The sequence below is a fragment of the Macaca nemestrina genome, chromosome 6 (assembly GCF_043159975.1).
Source record: "Macaca nemestrina isolate mMacNem1 chromosome 6, mMacNem.hap1, whole genome shotgun sequence".
Classification (NCBI taxonomy): Eukaryota; Metazoa; Chordata; class Mammalia; order Primates; family Cercopithecidae; genus Macaca; species Macaca nemestrina.
The window spans coordinates 22,603,202-22,622,338 of record NC_092130.1 but is presented as its reverse complement, the minus strand read 5'-3'; the positions used below and the strand labels follow the sequence as shown (position 1 = coordinate 22,622,338).

At 43.5% G+C, this 19,137-nt stretch overlaps 1 protein-coding gene across 3 annotated transcripts in view; it reads left to right on the top strand.

The window, feature by feature from the left end:
- The window catches only part of LOC105482361 (LSM11, U7 small nuclear RNA associated), a 34,624-nt gene that overhangs the window by 11,090 nt on the left and 4,397 nt on the right, over positions 1-19,137 (top strand). Inside the window, exons 4-5 of one of the 3 annotated variants that reach the window (XM_071098149.1) lie at positions 239-577; positions 6,293-8,169. In XM_071098149.1, the coding sequence (XP_070954250.1) occupies positions 239-577; positions 6,293-6,421 (468 nt within the window). In that variant the 3' untranslated portion in view covers positions 6,422-8,169. Of the gene's footprint in view, positions 1-238; positions 6,148-6,292; positions 8,170-19,137 lie in introns of those variants that run through there. The other 2 variants (XM_011742401.3, XM_011742402.2) reach the window with 2 other exon arrangements.

Here is a 19,137-nt window from a genome sequence, read left to right as displayed (position 1 = left end):
TGAACCTGGGAGGCGGAGGTTGCACTGAGCTGAGATCATGCCACTGCACTTCAGCCTGGGTGACAGAGTGAGACTCTGTCTCCAAAAAAAAGAAAGGAGATTTATTACTAACTTTTAAAAAATTGCAAAGCAAGGAATCCACAGAACATAATTAAAGAATTTGGTCTTTTTCTGTATGTTGAAAGAGGGTGATGAAGGCTAAAGAGAAGGCTAATATTTATCATTGTTTTCTTTATAGCTATTTGATCGACTGAAACTTCAAGATTCCTCCAAGAAGGAAGCAGATTCTAAGTCTGCAGTTGAAGATTCCACTCTGTCTAGATACTCACAGACATCCACTTGGAAGTTGGCTTCAGTGTGGGGAAGAGGAGACACTGACCGGGGCTCACACAAGCGTTCCCGCTCTGTCCCTTCTTCCCTGCAGGCCTCTGCAAGGGAGGAGTCCAGGTCAGAGCTGTCAGGGAGGACTACACGGACCGAAGGCTCCAGTGTGGGAGGTACCTTTTCCAGGGCTACCACCCTTTCCAGAGGCCAGTCCCGTAAGAAAAAGCGAAAGCCCAAAGTGGATTACCAGCAGGTATTCACTCGACACATAAATCAGATTTTCATTCGAGGTGAGAATGTCCTGCTGGTTCATCTTGCACAGTGACCACCTCAGCCTGGGCTTTGGTTTTTAGAAATAAAATGCATGAATTGCTGCTATGCTGTATCCTAGTATCCCAGTGAAACTCTGAGTTGGAATGATTCCCTCTGGTCCTGCATAAGCAGAGGACAGAGCAGGCTCAGCCCCCTGGAAGATGAGCTCAAGGGGAGGACAGGCCTTGGGAGGGCGGGCATTTGCATTAATATCAAGGCAAAAAGCATACATAGATACATGCATCTGATTTGGTATCGTGATTTACTTCAGACCCTGAAACCAAATATCTGATCTTCCATTAGACTTAGGGGTCACAATATGAGTGGAACTTACTTTTTAGAGACTATAGGGGAAAGAAATCTCGAAAAGAAGTATTGCATGTCTGAAAGCTAGTGCCCTGAGTACTCATGAATTCGATTCCAAGAGTAGCAGTGTAAGTTGCCTTGGAGCCCTGCATTCACATCTTGTAACTAACTTTTGAATTTTGCCTGACATGATTCTCTCTTGATGAAGAAATGAAATGTATTGTCTTTGAATATCTACAAGATCTAGGAAAGTTACCAACTTATGTAGGGTGGAATTTGGATAGGTGGTGGTGCTCAAAGCAGCCAGCAACGAGTGTTCTGTTTCGATCCTTCTTCTTCTTATGGAAAGGAATACAGGACCTCCTCAGTCTTCCCCTTACCAGAGGTAGCCTCTGCAAATGGCATACCAGATGGGACTCTAAGATGCTTGTGTGGTGGCTTCTTGTCCTTCTCTTTGACTTCTGTGGCATGGTGCTAGTGCATGTACCCTGTGGTATTGCCCCTCTGTCCGTAGTGTGAACTGTCCTGTGAACTTTATGTCAGGAGACTGTGACCTTCATGTCCAGCTTCAAAGCGTTCTTCATGAACTCAGTAATACACATCACATGGCTGAGAGTCCGCTTTCCAGGCAGGGCCAGCATGTGTAGAATATCTTTCAGAATGTTCACCATGAAACAGGGGTGGTAGATGTATTCCCTTGTGTCGGGCCAAAGAAGTTCTTACAAAGTACAGTGGGTGGTGTCTAAAGGGACACTTTACTCACAGCCTGGCTTGAGTAACAGGAACACCATAGCACCCGCAAATACTTCTACTTGAATCATATTCTGTGCTTTTTCAATCACTAGTGCAGAATAGGCTGCATCTTGACACAGACTGTTAGGCAATATTGATTTTTTTGTTTTGTTTTTATTTGGTTTTATCTGAGATAACTCATGTTCAAGGTGGGAATAAGAAATAGCCAACTAATTAAAATGTATGAAAAGAAAACTTTCCCCTGCTGTATTTGTTGTGTAACATAAATAAGCCTTCTGAGAAGCAGGGTGAATAAAGTTTAGGGAGCTGGGACACCTGGTCCTTCTGCTAGGTGGACCACTGGCTCATCATGCAATGAAAGGTGAGCAGATTTAACCCCTCTGTGCCTCAGCTTTTTCCCCACAGACACCTACCTCACAGGGGCATTGAGACAAAAATTAAAGAAAGGCATTTTACAGTCTCTAAACATGTTTAAGTGCCATGAGTAATTTTTCCTGACTCTGTTTCATAGCTTTGTAAGAATTCTGTGTCTTATAAGCAAGGCAGGTGCTACATAAAAAAGTAATCTTAGCTGGGCGCAGTGGCTCACACCTGTAATCCCAGCACTGTGGGAGGCCGAGGCGGGTGGATCACGAGGTCAGGAATTCGAGGGCATCCTGGCTAACACGGTGAAACCCCGTCTCTACTAAAAATACAAAAATTAGCTGGGCGTGGTGGCGGGCGCCTGTAGTCCCAGCTACTCAGGAGGCTGAGGCAGGAGAATGGCGTGAACCCGGGAGGCAGAGGTTGCAGTGAGCCGAGATGGCGCCACTGCACTCCAGCCTGGGCGACAGAGCGAGACTCCGTCTCAAAAAACAAAATAATCTTAGGGGTCATAGTTATGATCCTGTTGTAACTATCTTCAGAAGGCAACGATATCTTCTGGAACTGTTCCCTATTCTGTTCCTTCCGCCTAAGGGACAGTGGAAGTTCTCAGGAAGAGTATCTTCAGGAAGAGGAGAGTAACTTTTTTTTTGCTGCTCCCGCTGTAATCCCAGACCTCACCCTTTTCTGATCGTTATCAGAAAGAATCCCCTACACTTTTCAAGGGGTTTATATGTAGCACCAAATGGAGAATGAGCATCTAAAAATGACACATCCCAAAAGGGCAATCTGTAGAAGTTTGTTGTTTGTTTACTTGTTTTTATTTTTAAATGCATTGTAAAGTATACTCTAGAGCCAGATCAGATGCACTAAAGTTTATGGAGGTTCCAGGTTACAAACTCAAGTGAACAGTAATCTTTGGAAGCTGCCAGTCTAAATTCTAAATAGTGTATCTGAAATCTCAGTTCCCAAAATAGTTGTCTTGTTTAATCATCAGGCAACACTGCATATACCTGTATGGCTATCCTCACCTGCCTGCCCTCTCCCGCAGCTAGAATGATGTACTCTACTTTCCCAATAAGGTAGAAATTTGGAATCAAAAGGAATATAATCAGTTTTCATTCATTCCACTGCCTAGTTAAATCTAACCTGATTTAAACATATGCCATTTTTATGTTTACATATAATTTTCATATAGCCATATAAGGGTTGATTTACCATTTTTTGCCCAACATGACAATTATGGCTATGAAAAATTATGTTTGAACTGTGTATGATCTATTTTATGTGCTATATGTTCCCATTTGTTTGTTTGGTCTGGATAGTGGGTCTGGAATGAATTCTATCTAGTAAATGTGCTGTTTTGTATAAAGCATGATTATTACTTTTTAACAAAAGTTCATTTTTACAGATTACTCCCTTTTCTTTCTCTCTCTTTCTTTCTTTCTTTCTCCTTCTCTCTTTCTCTCTTTCTTTCTTTCTTTCCTTTTTTTTTTTTTTTTTTTTTTTTTTGGTGACAGAGTTTCACTCTTGTTGCCCAGGCTGAAGTGCAGTGGCATGATCTCAGCTCACTGCAACCTCTGCCTCCCAGGTTCAAGCGATTCTCCTGCCTCAGCCTCCTGAGTAACTGGGTCAGCCACCATGGCTGACTGATTTTTTTTATTTTTAGTAGAGAAGGGGTTTCACCATGTTAGCCAGGCTGGTCTCGAACTCCTGACATCAGGTGATCCACCCACCTCGGCCTCCCAAAGTGCTGGGATTACAGGCGTGAGCTACCCCGCCCAGCCCCCTTTTCTTTATTATTGAAGATATTGTTGAAAAGAAAGAAAAAATAGGTCCCAATAGTATATGTGCTACTCAAAAAATGTGATCATTTAGGACATTATCACAAGTTGCTATGGAAATAACTGAAGGCTTCCTCAGGAGAAGGAAAGAAAATGAGGAAAGTAATGGAGTCCACGAACTCCCACCAGCTCACCTGAGGGGAGCTCAGTGCAGCTGAAATACTGAATACTGAAATACTAGAAACCAACAAAACTGGTTTCTAGTATTCTCCAGGGATTTGGGCTTGGGAAACTTGGTAAGAATAGTATTTATTTTTGAACATTCAACTTTGGCTCTTCAAAGTAATCTTTAAACGTGGGAATATGTTTTCAAGACAATTCACAGGACATACTTAGGTAGTTGGTGAGGTCTCCTCAAAAGTATCTACCTTTGTTAGATAATAACAAGTGACTAAGAAAGGGGAGATATGGTTTTATGCTCAAAACAATTTCATGTGCCATTCTTTGTATACAGAGGTGAGTTTTTTACTCTCCCGTTAGTAGAACTTGCACTTTGGGCTGTCTGCTCTAGTATTTGGGAAGTGTTTATGCTTCCTTTCAGAGACCATCTTATGATCAGAGGCAGGATGTCTGTGAGATGATTAGCCAGAGTTAGCAGTGTCCAGGGAGAGTGGCTTTAGACCAGTCAGTACCTTGCTGTTTGTGCATTGTGCATGGTGCATGTCAAGTCAGGAAGCCAAGAAACCGTTGGCATTAAAATCTAGATGCGTAGAGATCCTTGCTATGAGTTGTGGATAGGAGTGGCTCCGTCTATCCTCGTGGTGAGAAAGTCCAGGAGCTCCTTTAGAGATTGTCAAGTCATGAGCGATGAGCTGCCATTAATCCTCAGACGCCTTACAAAAATTGAGAGGTACCACTTCTACCCTTTGAGAAAAAAGAAATAGAAACTTACTTGCTTCAGAATGGATATTTATATTTCTGCTTGCACCATTTCCATAGCAGCTGACAAAGGCAAAATCATGAAATAGAATCAGTTCTATAAATTGCTTCTTTAAATTTTCTCTAAATTTTGCCTCTAGGAAAAAATTAAAACTATTCAATGACAGCTAGCTGTCACTGGTGCTACCCCAAAGCTTTCCAATCTTTTATGTATTTTTTATGAATGAAACTTGCTGTAGGAAAGTCAAGGTTCATGTAAGAGTATTGTGGTGTAAATATAATGGTTTCACAGCTGTTTGAATTTTTCTTTTCCTGTGCCAGATATAGAATGCAGTCAACCCTTTTTCAGTAACTTATGTTCACCAGTCTGTGCTTTTCTTCTCCCAGAAGGCTTTTCTTAGTGGTTGTAAGTGCAGGAATCCTGGGCCTGTGTTGCAAAGGTGGGTGGTCTGTCAGCGCTTTCTGGCAAATTGAGTTGATGGATTTAAGATAAGCCTTTGGGGTTCCTGTCAGTTTTCTGGGCTCTGAGGAAGGGTTGGGCCTCCTTCATTCTCAGTATTTTGAGTATTTTTCAAATGTTTGTACGTTATCTTGCACTGCTCTAATAAAAATGAAAGCTCTCTGTCAATAAATGGTTTTGGATGGTTGGAAGATCTGGGGGAAGAAAAATAAGTACACCTGAGACCTTCAGTTAGTCTTTTATTTATTTAGAATAAAAAATAGTTTGATAACCTACCAGAGTTAGTGCTTCTTTAAAAACACTCCCGGGAAAGATGGGGACTGTCCCTTAGGAAAGCCATAAAAGTGATTCCCAATACTTTGCAATTGCTTTTGATTTTTAGTCCTTTGGAACAAATGTGTGATGTTATGTCTGATGTTGTGTTTTTAGAGCTGTGAAAAGTCTGAGAAATTTCAAGGGGTATTATTTAAATGATGATTATCTGGCTGAATTATGTGTGAGCTAGAATCTAGGGTAGCTGTCCACTTCTTTTTCTGTTGTCCTGACAGTAAAGCAAATAGTAAGCCATGTCTTGAAAGTGATTTGCTTGTTTCATACTGACATCTAAAGACATCAGCCTTCTCTTTGGCAACCCTGGGGATACTCCTCTGCACCATAACTTATTAATGTTTTTTTAGACAAGGCTAAACCGAATGACTCTACCTATCTATACTTTCACTGCTCATATACCAGCTGCTACAAGAAAAACATGATTTGTAAGTTTGTCTTTACTCCTAATTGCTAAAGTAACTGAAACCCTTCCTGTCTAGGGAGAATTGCTGCTAGTAACGTCAGTTTGCAATGTTCAGCTTTAGATATGTGTCGGATGGGAGTCTGAAAACTGTAATAAACTGTATTCATATCCTGGCTGCTTTGTCCGCTGCTTTTGGGGGGTGGCAGAGAGGAGGCAGGGGAGTCTGTTACCAAGTGAAGACACCTGTCTAGAAAGTTAAAACATCTCAAGCCTTCTGCATTTGCATTATTGTAACCTTGTACCTTTTCTTTACCAAAGCCCACACATCTAAATCACCACTCTTGCCGGGCACGGTGGATCACGCCTATAATCCCAGCACTTTGGGAGGCCGAGGCAGGTGGATCACCTGAGGTTGGGAGTTCGAGAACAGCCTGGCCAACATGGTGAAACCCTGTCTCTACTAAAAATACAAAAAGTAGCCAGGTGTGGTGGCGAAGTAATCCTGGCTGCTCGGAAGGCCGAAGCAGGAGAATCGCCTGAACCCGGGAGGTGGAAGTTGCAGTGAGCTGAAATCACGCCACTGCACCCCGGGCTGGGCCACAGAGCAACACTCTGTCGAAAAGAAAAGAAAGAAACAAAAACAAAATTAGCCGGGCGTGGTGGCGCGCACCTGTAGTCCCAGCTACTCAGGAGGCTGAGGCAGGAGAATCACTTGAACCCGGAAGGCAAAGGTTGCAGTGAGCTGAGATCGCACCACTGCACTCCAGCCTGGACAATACAGCAAGGCTCCATCTCAAAAAATAAAAATAAATAAAATAAAAATAAATCACCACTCTTGAGGTAGCTTTTTTCTTTCAAGTACTTGAAGTTCATGCTTAGGATAGGAACTTGGCCCACATTCTGAATTCTCTCTTCTAAGCTGCAAGCAGTGGTCATTGCCCTGTGAATTTATTCTACCTAATAGCTCACTGGCACTGGTTCATTCTGTTGGTGATCTGCGGAAATCACCATTCATCCTGCTCCCCTCTGAGTGTTTCACCACATTTGGCAAATCGATCTTCACATTCTTCCAGAAATGTCTGAATTTGCCACCAGCTTTCCACTGTGCATGTACAGGAAGGTGTGCTGCCCCAGATTTGCCACATTGATGACCTGATCTCTTCTGTGTGCCTCCAGAACTGAATCGCCTGGTAAGGAAGACAATAAAAGTCACACTTATTCTTAGAGGGTGAAACCTCAAGTTAACTGTCAAGACCCAGCTTCTCACTTTAAAGGATCCAGTAACTTGAGCCCAGCTGACACACATGAAATTTCTAACCGCTGCAGTGGAGAGGGAGGCAGGACCCATGTGCTCTATGTCTAGTCCTTGCTTGTTTTAAATCTCAGATACTTCTGATTAAATGAGAATGTCCTCATTAATCAAAATAATGACAGAAGAGTCAGCTAGCTTGACATTGTAAATGTACAGTGACAGTTAAATGTTGGCAGAGAGTGGAGGCCAGTGGAGAGAGACACATCGATCACTCTCCCTGTGCTTCCAAGATAGGAGTGGCAAGCAGAAAAAAATGCCAACCGTTCTTCTCCTTGGTTGTAGATGAAGAGTTTTCAGTCTGCTCAGTTACCACTAGGTGGCAGTGGGTTAAAGAAAACTGCTTACCTAGAGGTCCCAGAAGGACCTAAGTCTCTAGGTCTCCAGTCACTGCTACAATTTATCCTTAAATGCTCACCAGTCAGGACTGAGTTAATTAAGGAAAAACAAGCTATAATCAACCCAAGTGGCAATATAAACGTTTCTTTTCAATATTGAATTTACCTGATTCGAAGCTTGGGAAGCCTGCCTGATGGCGTTCAGGTAGTTAATGTGCTTGGGGAAGAGTGGCAAAGAGGGATTTCTCAGTGTCTGCTGTCTTAAGGGGTCTCTCACTACTCTTCCATCCTGAGACTCCTCATCTCAGAAACTGTCAACTCCAGCCAGCCTTCCCACCTGCTGGCAGGGGATTGCCCTGGGAAGCCTCTCTCAAAGCCCTTGTTTCTTAGCAACTGTCTCACTTTGAAACAATTCAGTTCCACCCAATATTGCCTGAAAGCCCATTTGTGAGAAAGGTTGCAGCTCTCTCACGATTCTATGGCCAGAATTGAGCCTCCACTCCAAGATTGTAAGCAGATATGCTCTTGAGCCAGAGGGAATTTTATAATAAACAGAGGAAAACCTGTTTTAGGTTGAGATACTGGGGGGCAGAAGTGGGGGGTGGGCAGTGCCAGCCAGACTTCCGGCACATCACACCAAGACCTTCAAAAAGGCTTTCCCTCCCTACCTCAAGCATAATTTATCAGCAGCCTATTCCTGTGGTGTAGAGGAATACAGTATGTGAGATAATAAATAGATACTGGTCTTCAAATGTTTAACTAAAAATAAGGTTATAATAAAGAGCCACTTTGATCCTTGGCAACTTGCACCACATTTCACTTAGTCATGCTGTGTGAAGGGGCAGAAAACAGATCATGCGATAAGAGATACCGTCTGTTTATAACATTTCAGCCCTGCATTAAACGTATTACATGCATTAGCTTGTTCGGATACCACCATGAGAGGAAGACTCTATCTCCTTGATATATGTGAGGAAACCAAAGCTCAGAGAGGTTATGTAACTTGCTAAAATCTCTCTGCTAATAAATAGTGAATTCAGCAGTCTATCTAGGTCTCACTGACTCTTAAGTTTATTGCCAGCCAATTGCACATTTAAAATATTAGATTTCTCAGATATTAGCCAGAAAATTTTGAGAGTAAGCTGAGCCATCTCCCTAAACTAATCAGAAATCAGAGAGCTGAATTAAAATGCAGCGCGGCTGGGCACAGTGGCTCATGCCTGTAATCCCAGCGCTTTGAGAGGCCAAGGCGAGCAGATCACAAAGTCAAGAGTTCAAGACCAGCCTGGCCAACATGGTGAAACCCTGTCTCTACTAAAAAAATACCCGCCCCCCCCCCAAAAAAAAATAGCCTGGCGTGGTGGTGCATGCCTGTAATCCCAGCTACTCGGGAGGCTGAGGCAGGAGAGTTGCTTGAATGTGGGAGGCGGAAGTTGCAGTGAGCCGAGATCGTCCCACTGCACTCCAGCCTGGGTGACAGAGCAAGACTGTCTCGGAAAATAAAATGCAGTGTGGTGGTTTACTACAAGTGTCTAGTCTCTTCTAATTCACGCTGCTCTTTGGCTGGGAGTGGGCACATGCACCCAGGGCTTCCTGGCTTCTTGATAGAACCAGGGAGGTGAGCACCGCCAGGGGCAGCAGGCCAGCTGTGGCTCTCGGAAGAGTGGCTGCCAAGCGAGTGCTAGGAGGCCTTTGCACACTTGTTAGTTTGGTCCTGGAAGGGGTATTGATCCCATAGTCTTGTTGAAAAGAAGATGAAGTGACTGGTGGTCTCCCCAGCTCTTCAGTATGCATTGAGAAATGCACTCACCATCCCTTTCCAATCTTCCCCAACACTTGGGAAGGATGCTTTGTCCCAGCCTTGACTACAAAATAGTCTAATTAAAGAAACTCTTCTCAAGGCTAAACTATGGAAGTGCCTAAAACTACAGAAAAAAAAAAAATTACTACTTGAACAACTGTATCTTTCTCCTAAGAGCTAAAGGAGGCATTTGGCAAGCCGTCTGTCCAGCTTGTAAAATTGCCCTTCAACTTGTATTAATTTCCAAAGGATGGGAATCCTGGGAGGATCCCGAGCTCTTTCACTTACTACCTCAGGAAACTCCTGATCCCTAATATAGGGATAGTACCACCTTCTTCATAGGTTTGTTGGTATAAAGTACTCAGCTCATACAGCAATCACCTAATATCATTTATGCTTGATGAACACGCTGTGCCATGCTCACGGCTTTCTTAACTTCCCTGTGCTTCCATTCTGCGTCCTGAGACCAGACCTGGCAAACAGATAGACAGAGCTGGACGTTTTCCTCCTTTTTTCCCAGCAGGCAGGTGTTTGAAAGATTGTTTCTAGGCTTCCTGAGTTCTCCATGTTTCCTCAATTGGCTCTCCCTGGGTTAAAACTTCAGAATGTTACCAACTTCTCCACTGCTGGGAGAGCTGTGTGTTCCCCCAGGAACGACGTTAGGCTCCACAGGACATTCATTAGTTGGGGTTATGAGGGGGTCACAGGGCACTGGAATGGTAATTTCCTACATGGGACCCCAGTGACCCAGAGTGAGCTAGCTCAGCTGGTCTGAGCATGTGGCTAATGAGGACAAGGTCATGGTTTCTCTCCTGTGTGGGCCAATTAGTGTCACGTGGAAGGCACGCTCCCGGGGCATCAGGCAGCAGCGTTACACATGTGGCACTGGTCACTAGGTTGGCTTAGTGTAGCTATCGTCACTATCACAAACCCAACACAAAGCCTACATCTTCTTATTACATAGCCCATTGTTCCAAAACTTGGGTCATTGACAGAGCACCTTCATGATTTTTGCCTTATCCTAAGCAGACCAGTGCATTTTTATATATTCAAGATTGTTCAATAAATTCTATAAATTGACTCACTCTTAAAAAATTACCAGTTTTAAAAGTGACTCACTTTTCAAAGTAACCAGTGCCACACGTGTAAGGCTGCTGCCTCACTTACAAGGAAGCTGTACATCACTACCGCCAATGGAAAATCGGGAAACTTGCCCTAAATGAAAGTCCACGTTAGAATAAATATAATAACTATTGAAATTAAAATGTCTTTGTGCCATCTGCAAACAGTTTCTGGGCCACTGTGATCAATGCAGTGCGTGTTAATAAATGTTGCATGTATATAATCTGCATATGTTACATAATATTCACACTGGCAATAAAATGGTACCATCCACAAAAACAATATTATAAAACACCTGCTTTAGTGGGAAGAGCTGGGATCAGTGACTGGGGAGTTTCACACTTGAAGTGATGAAATTATTATTCTTAAAGCAATTTCAATACCAAGAACCTTTCTACTAGCCATAAATGTGTAGCTATAAAAACTAAACTCTGAACAAAATCCAGGGTTTAATTTACCTCTCGCTTTTGCTCAACATCCATGGCTTTTGTTCACACCCTCCACTGGCACTCATTAACATGGTGCTTCTTACATGTCCTATCATTATCATATGTTTTATGATAAACAAAGCACAAACATGCAAAGCAGATGTTGACTGCACAACATCTTTGTTCTCCTTCAGTCATAAGCCAGTTGACGCTCATCTCCCCTGGTCAGCCAGTTCCTTATGGAGATCAAGATATAACCAAGAGTGGTGTTGGTAATAAAAATGTATTCCCTAATTAACTGGGCATGTTACATCCAATCCCGTTATGAAAATGTGCCCTGGAAGATGAATAAACGGGAAAACACAGACACGAGGTTGAGAGACAGCCTAGCCATTTCCATTATTTCAGATTTCCAATACATTAAAAAATGAAGACACGTCAGAGCAGAGTTGTAAAAGTTCTGGTGTATTTTTAAAATCCAGCTGGAACAATGGACAGCGTTCAGTCCTCTCTGCGTGTGTGTGACTGGTGTGCAGCCTCATTTGGAGCTGAGCCACAGTCTGCATGTGAGATCCCAAGGGTCCTCCCCTCCCCACCGCAGGCCCAGAGATGAACCCTGCCAAGGAGCTTTGCCTCCCATAAAGATCTGGGCTCGAATATTCCATAAGACAGAACATTTGGCAAGAAACACAAAGTGGTCTGGGAAGTAGAAAGGCCAGAAGGTGAATAGCTCCACTTTCCTTCTTGCGTCTCCCCTATCTTATGATTCCCACCGCAGCCACTCCTCTTATTATCCCACTTTTAGAGCTTTCTCATCATCCTTGAAAAGCCACTAATTGGTAGCAAGAGGGCCAGGCTATTTTATAAGTGCCAGAAGGACTTACGTAGACTAGAAAATCAGAATGTTAAGAGGTGAGAAAGTAGTCATAGCTTTTCTTCCTTTGTTCATGCACCCGATGACTACTTTAACCACAAGAGCTTCCGTAAAGGATTGCACGCATGAATGCACATGTGCACACATACATACGCATGCACACACACACACGCACATAGATACGTGCACACGTACACACAAGCACACACACGCAATACATATGCATATGCACAAGCACATACGCACACTCACACATACACATGTCCACACACGAGCACACATACACACAAAAACACATATACACACACACACACACACAGGCACACACAGTGAAGACCAGGCAAAAGACCCCATGATGTTAACATCTACAAAGTTCTCTTGCACGATACTTGCTGGAACAGTAAGATTGTGTAATCAGGGAGCGTTGTGTATAAATGTATGTAAAATAGTAGAAAAATAGTGTTGATTGAAAAATAATCTATGAGGGTTCTGTTGGTAGGGCTTTGTGCTAAGACTGATGCATACTTCTGATCTTTGCCTCTGAAGGCAGAAAGTGATGAGCTAATTTGGTATTCTGGAGGAAGAATCTGGGGTCCAGTGCTACAGCCTCTTATCTACTGTTGTCAGGTCCAGTTATGCCTCAGCCAAGTCCTCTTGCCCCCGTCTCCTTGCCTGTCCCCAGAGCCAATCTGAGCACATCTGTTGCTCCATGCAAAGTATTTTGGCAGAAGCTGCCCTCCCCTGTGCTGGGAGTCATTTGTCTTCACTGGCTTGGAACTGTTTTTGCTTGTATTTAAATAATGTAGGTTGAAAATATACATATATATATATATATATATATGTCTGTATATAATAGAGACCAAAGTGAAGTTATGACACCAACCTACGAATAATATAAGAGATTCCAACTCAAACAAATATTTAAAAGAAACTGTTTTAACCCCCCACATGCCAGATGAAGAACCCGGAAGGATTCTAAACATTTCCTTCCAGCATTACCTTTCATTTCAGTCCTCAGCTAGAATCATCAGGGATCTTGTCTCATATCCAGCCTCTCGGGCGGAGTAGGTATTCAAAATCCAATACTTAGTCTTCATTTTGAAACACACTGTAGCAAGGACTCAGTAGACCTATCACAGGTCACAGAGATCTTAAGTAACATACTTGGGGACGCATCCTACACGGGATGGTCCAAATGGCAAGTCGGTGCACCTTGGGGTATGATATTGATGTCTCGCCTCTTGGGGCAGCTAGAACCTCTGGGTCAGTTATTTCCAGCCACAACAATCAACAGCTACATCAGGGTCTCTTGAAGGTGGCCAAATGGAGGAAGGTACAAAGGTGTGGCCCACGGTCCTGTGAACATGGAACCTGCAGAGCCTGATGACATCCACATTGTTATGCTCCATGTCAATGAGTTGAATGCAGCGGCTAAGAAGTTGCTTCACCTGTGGTAGCACAGGCCACTGCCCATCATGAGCAAGGGCGCAGGGTAGCTACTAAAGGAGTTCGTATTCCAGTTGCCCAAGATGCCAGGCATCAGCTACATAAACTGCAGAGCCCAGTGAAAAAGGAAAATGCAGGGCCCCTTGTTCAAAAATTATTAAGAATTTCAAGATGGCGGCATCAGAACATTAAACTAAGCATAGGGTCTTTCCAAGCACAGGGTCCTGTGCAGCTGTCTAGGTTGCAAGTCAGTGAAGCTGGCCCTCCAAGAAGCACAGCGTTAGGCCAACGTGGAACCAGTTGGAAGTTCAACTGTGCCAGGGATGGGGACACTTCTTGGCAGGCACAGCATTGAACCTGTCACCACATATATCAGATTCTTTCAGCTGTTTGTGACTGGCGTGCCCTTTCTGTGGTATCCAAACTGGCTGTGCTTAGTAACTATGTGTGAGTGGTCCACACATTAAAGCATTGTCATGATTTTGAAATACTTTCAGAAAGTTCCATTCGATTTGAAAGTCGTTCACATGATTGCAGGAATTTCAACACTGCAGTTGTCAATGAAAGAAAAGGAAGAACTATTTGTTTCTTAAAATATGACTCAGATGTTGTAAAATTTGGGATGATTTCAAAAAATGTTTTACTTTTTTTACATGACTTACTTGTGTGAACAAAGTTTATCTTAGTGGTGACTACCAAGAGCTTGAAGAGACCATTGTTAAAAAGTCTTGATGGGATTAAAAGAAGTCTGTTTAGGAATTGCTGTTTTAAACATAAAATCAGATATTAAAAAGCTATGTGCTGGTGCGGTGGCTCACGCCTGTAATCCCAGCACTTTGGGAGGCTGAGGCAGGTGGATCACTTGAGGTCAAGAGTTCGAGACCAGCCTGGCCAACATGGTGAAACCCTGTCTCTACTAAAAACACAAAAATTAGCCAGGCATGGTGGTGAGTGTGCCCATAGTCCCAGCTACTCTGGAGGCTGAGGCAGGAGAATCACTTGAACCTGGGAGGCGGAGGTTGCAGTGAGTTGAGATCATGCCATTCACTCCAGCCTTGGTGACAGAGCAAGACTCCGTCTTAAAAAGAGAAAGAGAAGAAAAAAAAAAAAAAAGCTATGTTCATAAAAGCAAATGCAAGCCGGGTGTGGTAGCTCACGCCTGTAATCCCAAAACTTTGGGAGGCCGAGGTGGGCGGATCACAAGGTCAGGAGATTGAGCCTATCCTGGCTAACACGGTAAAACCCCGTCTCTACTAAAAATACAAAAACTTAGCTGGGCGTAGTGGCGCGCGCCTATATTCCCAGCTACTCGGGAGGCTGAGGCAGGAGAATCGCTTGAACCTGGGAGGCAGAGGTTGCAATGAGCCGAGATCACACCACTGCACTCCAACCTGATGACAGAGCAAGACTCCGTCTCAAAAATAATAATATATTAAATTAAAGTAAATGCAAATTTCTTGTTAAAAATTGAAGAGGTTATTTTGGGAGGATTTTGTAAAACTTTAGTGTTTAATGTGTTCTTTACATTTTGAGCTTTATTTTCTTATATAGTGAAGGCTTTTGCCAAGTCCCATATAGATACCCCAAGTCCTCTTCAATTTATTCCAGTGTGTGGCTTAAAATGTTATTATTTTCCATGTGAAGCAAAAAATGTTGACAGCAGTATTCTAGCCAGCAGCTGTCTCAGGAAATCTGAAGACTATGGAGAAACTCATCTGCTTTTGCCCACTGGTGGTAGGAGAGGCTACTGGGGTTTGATTTGGGAAATCAAGCCACGACAAAAACAGAATTCAATCATGGTGACAATGAGTAGTACTTTATAGAGCTGTTGAAATGATTCCATAAGACACTGAATTGAAAAGCACTCAGAATGATGCTTGGCATGTAGGAAATACTCAGTGAATGAGAGTTGCTATTACCTGGTACCCTGATAGCTAAAGCGGCAAATTCTGTGGATTCTGTGTCCACGATGCCTTCGCTCTGCTCTTGACTTGACTTTCCATTCCTTCTGTCCCACCCCACCATAATTTATTATTTTACTACTGCTCACCTGGGCAATTATATGAGCCTCTTATTTGTCTTTTAGCTTCTAGAGTCTTTTTTTTTTAAGTGACTTGAAGAAGAAGTTAGAGTCTTCATTTTTGACCTATCTGGTTCAGTTGAGATGCTTTAGGCTTCAAGAAACAGAGTACCCAACTAAAACTTACTATTTCATACATTAAGACATCCAAAGTTGTCATAGTTGGTTCAGCAACCAAACAATATCAAGGCTCAGGTTTAGGGAGTGTGTGTGTGTGGCGGGGGGCGGGGAGGGCGGGGGTTGTTTTCTTGTTCTTTTTTTAGACAGAGTCTTGCTCTGTCACCCAGGCTGGAATGCAGTGGTGCAATCACGGCTCACTGCAGCCTCTGCCTCTCAGGCACCAGTGATCCTCCTGCCTCAGCCTCCCAAGTAGCTGCTACTGTAAGCATACACCACCATGCCTGGCTAATTTTTGTATTTTTTGTAGAGTCAGGGGTCTTGCCGTGTTGCCAGGCTGGCCTCGAAGTCCTGGACTCAAGCAACCTGCCTGCTTCGGCCTCACAAAGTGCTGGGATTACAGGTGTGAGCCACTGCACCCAGCTGGGTGTGGCATTTTGTTGGTTTGTTTTGTCTTCCCCTTCATGGTCTCAATAAGGCTGCCACAGCTCCAGTCATCACCTTCACTCACGATAACATCCAAAGGTGTGGAAGAAAGGAGTGTCCTCCCTGTGTGTCTCTTTTTTACCAGGAAGGGAAATTATTCCACAAAGCCTCTTAGATTTCCCGGAATACATCCACCTTAAAGCAGCCACAGGCAAAGAGGAATGGGATTAAAATAACTGGTAAGAGCATTCATCATTCATCCCTGGTCCTCAGCCTACATTCCCTAGGCATAGCCCTGCCCTAGCCCTGCCCCTGTACCCAAACAAAACTGGGAATCCCGTAGGCAGGAAGGCATGATGGCTGTTGGTAAGAAACTACTCCAGCCAGTCCTTCCTACACCTTCTTGGCAGATTCATCAAGCATTTCCTGCTTGAACAGGAGTCCTCTACTCTGTAAAGTCCCAGTCTCCTCGACTGAAATTAAGTGTTCGGTTCCTAATCTATCAGACAAGGTCATATTTTCCCAGAAAAAATCCTCTGGAAGAATCTGACACTTTTTTCCACAACCCCTCATCGCCTTTTTTGTAATTATGCATGAATTTGGGGACTACACGACTACTGTCTCTGCCCAACCAGTTCCAAAATGCAGCTCCACAAGGACTGTGTCTGTTTTTCTCACTGTTCTACCCGATACCTAGCACAGTTACTTGAGCACGAAAGGTTTGCACCGATATTTGTTGTTGGATAAATGAATGTACATACCTGTCGAAGGGAGCAAGAAGCAATTTCAACAGTTAGGTATGTAATTTGGCAAAAGCAGATTTCTATTTAGCTACCAAAAGAGGTTGAAAGAATTTGGTACCTCGACATCACCAACATTTTGTTGCAGGACTAATTGCCAAGCCCCGTGTACACGTGGGGCCATTAGTAATTCTGTAGCTATGCAAATTAAAACAGTGATGTATGATTTATAGCTTTAATAACATTCTGAAGGCTCTTAAATTTTAATCACTTGCAACATCCTTTTTAATATTCAATTACTTTATTAACTAATTAGGTCACTTGCTGAAAAAGCACATAAGGCTGGTGCTATTTTAATATCAGCTGAGCCTCACAAAATACCTTTGAAATGGTGCAAATGGTTTATTTATTTTAAATAGATCATTAAGATGCTATAATTAATAAACCAATTACCAAAAAAAAAAAAAAGGCCCAGTAGTGATAGATGCACAAATACAATAGCAATGTCCAATGGATTAGTCATTTTTATATACAAACATCAAGGAGCAAAAATTAAATGAAAATCCCCTGTAAAGAGTGCTTTCCTAAATAATTAATTTTGCAATGACTGATAATCCTATCACAGCAAAGCTAACTTGAGGTTCGTTCATTACCCAAACCTGTAATGTGTACTTTCCTTTTATCTAATGACACTCTGGACGGGAAATCCACAGCAAGCAAAACTTGGTCTTCCTCGATTACTTACAAGAGCCCTAATTTGCAGACAGAGTTGGGCACTTCACTACTTATCAGTGTGTTGGAGTAAGGTGAGCCTCCCACAGGAGACTCAGAAGGAGACACATAACGGGGCAGCAGCATCCCTGCTTATTGATTTCTCAGCACCGAGTTAAGGTCTTCAAAGCAAACAATGCGAACAAAGACAGCCAGGGCCAACACTGCAGGGATTTTCCACCCAATATTCTCAAAGGAGACTGTGGATCGCAGCACTAGCCCTGTATGGCTAATGCACAGAGCTGCTGGGACTATTGCTGGGGGTGGGACGGGCAGCTTTCAGGCTCAGAGTAGAATTTTATTTCTGGGATCAGGGTTAAGTAAGACGAACCAAATCCTTGTGTTGAGTTCGGAAAGAACACTGTCAAATTCTGAGGCCAGGTCATTTTTCTGGCTCAGAATAATAACTTTTTTTTTTTTTTTTTTTTTTTTTTAAGACAGAATCTCACTCTTGTCGCCCAGGCTGGAATGCACTGTCACAATCTCCAACCTCCGCCTCCTGGGTTCAAGCAATTCTCCTGCCTCAGCCTCCTGAGCAGCTGGGATTACAGGCATGTGCCACCACACCTGGCTAATTTTTGTGTTTTTAGTAGAGACGGGGTTTCACCATGTTGGCCAGGCTGGTCTTGAACCTCTGACCTCAGGTGATCTGCCTGCCTTGGTCTCCCTAAGTGCTGGAAATACGGGCATGAGCCACCACACGTGGCCACATAATAAATTTTTTGAAACATAATAGCCAGCCAGGTGTAGAGGCTCATGCCCATAATTCCAGTGCTTTGGGAGGTTGAGGTGGGAGGATCACTTGAGGCCAAGAGTTCAAGACTAACCTGGACAACATAGTGAGACCCCCATCTCTACAAAAAGTTAAAAAAAAAATCATCTGAATTCTGTGGTGCGCACCTGCAGTCTCAGCTATTTGGGAGGCTGAGGTGTGAGGATTGCTTGAGCCCAGGAGTTCAAGGCTGCAGTGAGCTGTCATCACACCAGTGCACTCCAGCCTGGGTGACACAGCAAGATTCCTAACTCAAAAAATATAAAATACTAGCCACCATTTATTGAGTGCTTATTATCTACTTACTAGACACTGTTGTGGATTGCCTGTAGTGTCTCCTTGTATATCCTTGCAAACATCAGAATCTACCAAACAGCTCTTCTTGGGTTCCTTCCAATTCTAAATTTTGTAATTTTTTTCTGCTCTTATTTTCCCTGTGTTTTGCATATTCCGCGGTATTTATCCCGTCAACATTGATTTGCTAAGCTCCTTCTAGGACAAGGCAGTGTTCTAACCTGGAGACACTGGGTGAACGGGACAGACAAGTTCCCGCTGTCATGGCATTTACATTCTACTGGGGGAGACGGACCATCCACTTAGAAAGAAAATATAAATAAGAACTTTAGATGATGCAAAGCGCCAGGAAAAAAAAAAAAAAGAAAGAGGAGGCCGGGTGCAGTGGCTCACACCTGTAATCCCAGCACTTTGGGAGACAGAGGCGGGCGGATCATGAGGTCAGGAGTTCAAGACCAGCCTGGCCAACATGGTGAACCCCATCTCTACTAAAAACACAAAAATTAGCTGGGCGTGGTGGTGGGCGCCTGTAGTCCCAGCTGCTTGGGAGGCTGAGGCAGGAGAATCGCTTGAACCCAGGAGGCGGAGGTTGCGGGGAGCCAAGAGCTCACCATTGCACTCCAGCCTGGGCAACAAGAGTGAAAC